This window comes from Peromyscus maniculatus, chromosome 4 (assembly GCF_049852395.1).
Source record: "Peromyscus maniculatus bairdii isolate BWxNUB_F1_BW_parent chromosome 4, HU_Pman_BW_mat_3.1, whole genome shotgun sequence".
In the NCBI taxonomy this organism is placed as follows: Eukaryota; Metazoa; Chordata; class Mammalia; order Rodentia; family Cricetidae; genus Peromyscus; species Peromyscus maniculatus.
In genome coordinates, this window is record NC_134855.1 from 65,919,007 (window position 1) to 65,926,713 (window position 7,707).

A 7,707-nucleotide genomic window follows, 5' to 3' on the forward strand; every position below is an offset into this window, starting at 1 on the left:
AAGAATAATCATGAAGGGCCTATATAAGAAATATGGATTTTCCCTGTTCATTACATTAAGTTTACTAAGTGTAATTATTTTATTTCTTTGTGTATGTTTATTTGAGTGCTTGTGGGGGGGCAGTGTGTGTGTATGTGTGTTCTTTGTGCGAACTTGAAGAAAGTTCTGGTACCCAGGCATATGCCTGCAGAGCCTTGAGAAGGTGTTGACTATACTTGTCTATCCCTCTCTATCTCAATTCCTTGAGAAAGGGTCTGTGACTGAGTCTTGAGCTAGCTGTACTATTTAGAGAAGAGCTGTCCAGTTTATCCCTGGGACCTGCCTGCCTCTGATTCAGCAATACGGGGTTAAGGACAATCTACCATATCTGGCTCCGAACATGAGTGCTAAGGACCCAAACGAAGGTCCCAATTCTTACTCAGCAAGTATTTTATCCACTGAGCCATCTGCTCAGTCATGTAAGTGAAAAGTCTTAATATTTATCAGAAACCACTATCAGCCTCTTCCACATTTTCCTGATGGCATTTATCATTCCCTTATTTCTGAAAGTGTATACCATAGGATTGAGCAATGGTGTCAGGACATCTGTAAATACAAACACATTTTTCTCAAAAGAGAATGGAGATGTAGGTCGTGCATATATTAATATACAAGGAACAAAGAAAAAAACTACAACAGTAACATGGGATCCACAGGTGGACAGAGCCTTTCGACGCCCTTCAGAGCTGTGACCTCTCAGAGAGAACAAAATGACACCATAAGAAACAAGCAAAAAGGAGAATATAATTATGCAGATAGATCCACTGTTGGCAAATACCAAAATGACAAAAATGTGTGTGTCAGTGCAGGCAAGCTTCAGCAATGGGAACAGGTCACATATGAAATGATCAATGACATTGGGTCCACAGAAGGGCAGCTGCAATGTGAAGGCAATTTGTATGATAGAATGTAAGAATCCTTCAGCCCAGGCTACCCCCACGAGAATACCACAGAGCCTCCTGTTCATGATGAAAGAGTAGTGTAGGGGCTTGCAAATGGCCACATAGCAGTCATAGGCCATGACTGCCAGAATGATGACTTCTACTGCAGTAAGAAAGTGCACAGCAAAGACCTGTGTCATGCAACACTCAAAAGAGATGGTCTTCCTCTCATAAACCAAATCTACAATCATCTTTGGTGTGACAACAGAAGAGACACAAGCATCGAGGAAGGAGAGGAATGCCAAGAAGAAGTACATAGGGCAGCCCAGCAGTGCAGGACTGTAGACAATGGTCACCACAATTATCATGTTGCCAACAAGAGTTGCAAAATAGACCAATAGAAATATAACAAATGATATTTTCTCAATTTGGGGGTTCTGTGAAAGCCCCAGGAGTATGAACTCATTGACAAAGCTTTCGTTATGCATGATTCTCCTGAGGACTTTGAAAGGAAAGTGTATTTATAAAAGTGCAATTATAAGACAAATATATATCACACAAGTTTACAGTATCAGATTTTGAATATGGTGCATCTTTATATAAAATTGTATTGATTGATTTTTATTACCATTTAGAAGAGAGTAGTCCAAATTTTTTGAAAATATTATTAGATATCACATAGAATTGAGTTAAAATTATTGAATAGTTTAAAACATCCACATTTTTTAATATTTTTGTTAAAACCACATGTGTTAGAGAAACATGTATTTGAATTTCCAGCTTTTATCAAACTCCAAAGTTTTCTTGCAGTAAAATATTGAAAGTCAGTTGGAAACTGTACCTTAATAATAAAACAAAGAGTATACTTTCTTAATCATGTCTGCTACCTGCATTGAACAAAGTATGCCCAGGTCATCTACAGTGGTGAGTTGAAGCTCCATCTACCAATAGAAGAAGAGATAAAATGTAATTTGAAAACCCTAACAACATTTTAAATTTTGTCTCACAACATGAAGCATATTAGAATTCAGATCTACTAATCTGTCTTTTATAACACAGAAAGTTCTGTACCACAGTAACTTCCATTAACATGAAGCTAATAGAAAAATTGTTGAATATTCACTTTAATTAATCAATGTACAGTGTGACTAGAGGTTATAAAAATGATTCTGTTGTTATAATGACTAAGTATAGTGGAAAAATTAAACTGGACACAACTCAACCTCCTTGTCAAATATATGTGACAAGTGTAAAACTTTTAACTAAAACTTTAAGTTTAAAAAACAAGATATTTAAACTTGGATTTTAAGAGATACTATGTACACCATCCATGACCTCTCCTGAGAATTAACAAGGTAAAGAGTGAGTTTTTTTAAAAAAAACAATGAGAATTTCAGAGTAGATGTGGTCTTTGTAAGTCTCCTTCTGTCTATAGAGGTACTGCATCTTATTCCATTGTCATTTGTGAATCAGGCATTTTAGTGAAAGCAATAAGATAAATGATGGACCATTAAAAGATGATGAACCAATCACCTGTATAAAATTCTGTGAAAATGATATAAGAGAAGAGAGGAGACTAATTGTTGAAAATATTTAGAGTACTGAAATTTAAATATCTGCATGATATTTATACAATTTTACCTTGTTTGGAAAAATATAATTCTATAAAAATGTGGTTTGACATTTATATACATTTAATAAAAAACATATTCATAAACAAATTACTTACTCAACTCCAATGACTATAAGGAAAATGAAATTAGACAATATAAAAATATTTCTCATGGCATTGCCTTATAATGCTAGGAGTAATCTACTCACTTGTAAATTCAGCTGCTTCCTGTGGATCATCTAGACAAATATTCCAGCTCTTGAACTCAATTTCCACAGGAAGTCATGGCTTTATTATATTCAGGAGAAGATACATATTTGTATCTTCTCCTGAATATAATAGAAATGTTTTACTAAATACATGTTTCTGTGTGAGTATCTGTATGAATATACACACATACATATAAATACATGTGTATATAGCTTAATGCATATCTGCAAGTAAAACACTAATGTATTTATACAGAAAAGGAAGGGGTGGTGATTTTAATGACTTCTTTTTGCAAAGAACAGTCACATTTGCAATTGTAGTCATAGAAGAAGAAGAAGGAGAAGAAGAAGAAGAAGAAGAAGAAGAAGAAGAAGAAGAAGAAGAGGAAGAGGAAGAGGAAGAGGAAGAGGAAGAGGAAGAGGAAGAGGAAGAGGAAGAGGAAGAGGAAGAGGAAGAAGATTGCATCTACTTTAAAACAACCACTTTTGTAATGTTCTTAGTGCAGTTCTTCACTAGTATCTATAATGTGAACTCTGTTTCCACTAATAAGCTATACTTAAAGAAAATAGTAAAATAATAATAATACCCTAAAGGTCCCTGGGTCACTGGATCAGGCAGTAATCAGTTAAGATGACCACCCCATCATTTATCAGTTGTCTTTCTGTGCTAAATCAAAATGAACAAAGAACTGCAGTGAATAAGGAGATCATGGAGGGTGGAGTCTATGTAGAAAATGTCAGAATGAAACTCATCATTACTTAAAATGACAATACATGGACATAAAAGAAAAACTGCTCCAGATTCTTGAGACTTTTTTCCTCAGATTTAGACCTCCACCCTTTCCTGTAGGGCAGGTCTGGTTTGGATGTTTTGAAAGATTAATAAACCTATGGAAATTGAAAGATTTTTGTGAAAAAAATCACATCAAAATAATGATGTAAGCAGAAGTGTAAGAGGAGATGTTGAGTGCTAAGTATAAAGGGAATTCACTTAATGATGTAGAGCAAGGAAGATTATTTTATATGAGATTCTTGCTTTTCCAAACCAAAGCTTCCAAGAGTTTTTCTTCATATTTTTCCCTCAGTGTATAACATTTGGTTCAATGGGTTTATATAAAATATGATGCTTTTGATGGTTTTAAAGCAAAGCATGGTCTAATGTTCTTTTGTTTGTTTGTTTTTGTTTTTTTAAATTTAATTTAATTTAATTTTACAATACAATTCAGTTCTACATATCAGGCATGGATTCCCTTATTCTCCCCCACCCTGCCTTTCCCCCAGCCCACCCCCCATCCCCACCTCCTGCAGGGCAAAGCCTCCCCCAAGGACTGAGATCAACCTGGTAGACTCCGTCCAGGCTGGTCCAGTCCCCTCCTCCCAGGCCTAGCCAAGCATCCTTGCATAAGCCCCAGGTTTCAAAAAGCCAACTCATGCAATGAGCACAGGAGCCGGTCCCACTGTCTGGACGCCTCCCAAACAAATCAAGTCAATCAACTGTCTTGCCCATTCAGAGGGCCTGATCCAGTTGGGGGCCCCCTCAGCCATTGGTTCATAGTTCATGTGTTTCCATTCGTTTGGCTATTTGTCCCTGTGCTTTATCCAACCTTGGTCTCAACAATTCTTGCTCATATAAACCTTCCTCTTTCTCGCTAGTTGGACTCCTGGAGCTCTACCAGGGGCCTAGCCATGGATCTCTGCATCCAGTCATTGGATGGGGTTTCTAGCACGACAATTAGGGTGTTTGACCATCCCATCACAAGAGTAGGTCACAATAAAGGCAGTTTATAGCAATCCAACAGCCAACATCAAATTAAATGGAGAGAAACTCAAAGCAATTCCACTAAAATCAGGAACGAGGCAAGGCTGTCTGCTCTCCCCATACTTATTCAATATAGTACTTGAAGTTCTAGCCAGGGCAATAAGATAACATAAGGATATTAAGGGGATACAAATTGGAAAGGAAGAAGTCAAGCTTTCCCTATTTGCAGGTGACATGATAGTATACTTGAGTGACCCCAAAGCCCAAAGATTCAACCAAGGAACTGATACAGCTTATAAACACCTTCAGCAACATAGCAGGATACAAGATAAATGCAAAAAATCAGTAGCCCTCATATATACAATTGACAGACAGGCTGAGAAAGAAATCACAGATACATCACCCTTTACAATAGTCACAAATGACATAAAATACCTTGGGGTAACACTAACACAAGCAAGTGAAGGACCTATATGACAAGAACTTTAAGTTTTTTCTTGAAAAAAGAAATTGAAGAAGATGTCAGAAAATGGAAAGATCTCCCATGCTCATGGATAGGCAGGATTAACATAGTAAAAATGGCAATTTTACCAAAAGCAATCTACAGATTCAATGCAATCCCCATCAAAATACCAACACAATTCTTCACAGACCTGGAAAGAATAATATTCAACTTCATATGGAAAAACAAAACACCTAGGATAGCCAAAAGAATCCTGTACAATAAAACAACCTTTGGAGGCATCACTATCCCTGACTTCAAGTTCTACTATAGAGCTACAGTAATAAAAACAGGTTCATACTGGCATAAAAACTGACATGTGGACCAATGGAATCGAACTGAAGACCCTGACATTAATCTGCACACCTATGAACATGTAATTTTTGACAAAGAGGTCTAATTTTTTTTTTCGAGACAGGGTTTCTCTGTGTAGCTTTGCGCCTTTTCCTGGAACTCATTTGGTAACCCCGGCTGGCCTCAAACTCACAGATATCCACCTGCCTCTGCCTCCCAAGTGCTGGGATTAAAGGCGTGCACCACCACCGCCTGGCTCTAATGTTCTTAATCAGTAGTGAAATGCTAAAGCTCTGTCCTCACTCACAGACACTCCTGTTTTAACAGATTTCTTATACAACAAATCAGAGCAACAAAACTGAGTGAAAGTTTTCAAGGGAAACAAAAGCCAATATTAACTTTAAAACTAAATAAATGCTAGCTTAAATTTTTATGCTTACTTAAGATACACATCAGTTCTGATGGAAAGGATGATCCCAGCTTGGACTATTAGAAATATTGGAGAGGGTGCCTGAACTGAACTGCCCTACCCTAGTAACCAGATCTGTGAATACCCTAACTGTCATCACAGAGCTTTTCTCCAGTGACTGATGGAAGCAGGTGCAGAGATCCACAGCCAAACACCAGGCAGAGCTCCAGGAATCCAGATAAAGAGAGGGAAGAGGGATTCTATGAGCAAGTGCATCAAGATCATGATGGGAAAACCTGCAGAGACGATCAAACCAAACTAGTGGGAAATTATGAAAGTTGAATCAACAACTGTGGAGCCTGCATGGACCTGGAGTAGGCCCTGTTTGGCAAGACAGTTGTGTAGTCTGATCTACTTGGGGCCCCTTAACTGTAGGATCAGAATCCATCCATGGTGCATGAGCAGGATTTTTGAAGTGCACTGTCTATGATGGGACACCTCTTGCAGGCTTGAGGCAGGGGGAGGGACTTGGACTTGCCTCTTCTGTGTGTGCCCCCCAATGGGAAGACTTCTCTTCTTGTGGAGAGGACTGGGAGTGGGTTAGGAGGGGGAGGCTTGGGGAACAGGAGGAGAAAAGAGGGGGATTTTTGATTGGTGTGTAAAATGGATGGAAAATTTTTCTTAATTACAAAAAAGAGCGAAATGATGTGGTCATTCTTCAGATAGTAATTTTCAGATAGTAATTTTCTAAATTTGTATTCACTATTGTATATGATCACAAGTTATGGTTTTATATTATTTAGAAGCTGATATGCCTAAACAGAAGCTGTGGTTTAAATTTATACCTATAAGATAAAAGACCAATAGTTGAAAATTGAGCTAAAACACATAAAATCTCTTATTTGGTTAAGACTAATATATCCTTGTTTATTTCATAGTCTTGCCAAAAAACTTTTATTAAAGCACTATGTCAGTGTCAACTGAAACCCCAAAATTAATAAACCAAAACTTTCTGTTCTACATATTTCTGTTCATCTAAAATGAGAATAAGCACAATGTTAAGTAGAAATTAAAAGAAATTTTTAACTCAGCTTATGGGAGGACAAAGTAGGAATAGGAAGGGGATGGATATGAACAAAGTACATTGTACAAATGAAATTCTCAAATAGTGAAAAAATATTTAAAATAATTAACAAAACAGTTTCATGTGTAAATAGTCACATGGTTGGACAAACTGTCATATCTCGAGCATTATAGTCCATGAGTACAAATGGGAATTGACAAGGTTTTTTACAGTCAATATGGACACAACATCATTCAGGCTTACAATGACTTTGAGCTTTTGAGCCTCCAGTTTCAATCTTAGGGATCATAGGATCGCAATCTTGTGCCTCTTTAACCAACTAAATTCACTCTGTTTGTTCATATTCTAAAAACCATAATTAAAGTAACTGTGACTGTTGATATCAACATCATATTTAGCAATGCCTGCATAGCCACACTGGGATGAAACATTGAATCAGTCAAAAGAGAAATGTTATTATAATCACATCATAAAGTATTCCAATTGCAATGAAATGTATTCACTCATTCAATACATTTAAAAAGCATATTGGAAATTATTCCAGAATCCTATTTGTAATTCTGAAATATTATTTCAGTTTTCAAATTGTACTCTGAATATAAAATGAGAGAAGGGAATTTGCAATAAAATTCTATATTGTCACAAAATGCAATGCTGTCAAATATAAAATGTAAGGAATATGGAAAACTTTCATGAGGTATATATCATGAAAATAAGAATCTAACAAGCCACCAACTCACGTTAGTATAAATAAAACATTAAAACATGAAAGATAAAGCATTTTAAGAGTTTGTTAAGATATAAAAGCAGGCTAAATTGATTGTCCATTTTTATAATTTAAAAACAATTTGTTGTCTAGAAGACAAAAGTAATTATTATGTATTTCATTTGCAACAAAAACATCAACTAAATCCCACA

The 7,707-nt window shown here is 36.4% G+C and overlaps 1 protein-coding gene across 1 annotated transcript; it reads right to left on the minus strand.

The window, feature by feature from the left end:
- Positions 1 to 416: 416 nt before the first annotated feature.
- On the minus strand, positions 417 to 1,436 carry LOC102919882 (olfactory receptor 4C15-like). Its single transcript, XM_006996950.3, has one exon. The coding sequence runs from the start codon at positions 1,406 to 1,408 to the stop codon at positions 473 to 475; it is 936 nt and encodes a 311-aa protein (XP_006997012.2). The 5' UTR covers positions 1,409 to 1,436; the 3' UTR covers positions 417 to 472.
- Between the last annotated feature and the right edge of the window lie 6,271 nt (positions 1,437 to 7,707).

Bases quoted from the DNA above. Each gene is read 5' to 3' on its own strand.
- LOC102919882 (XM_006996950.3), bottom strand. From the start codon at position 1,408: ATGCATAACGAAAGCTTTGTCAATGAGTTCATACTCCTGGGGCTTTCA.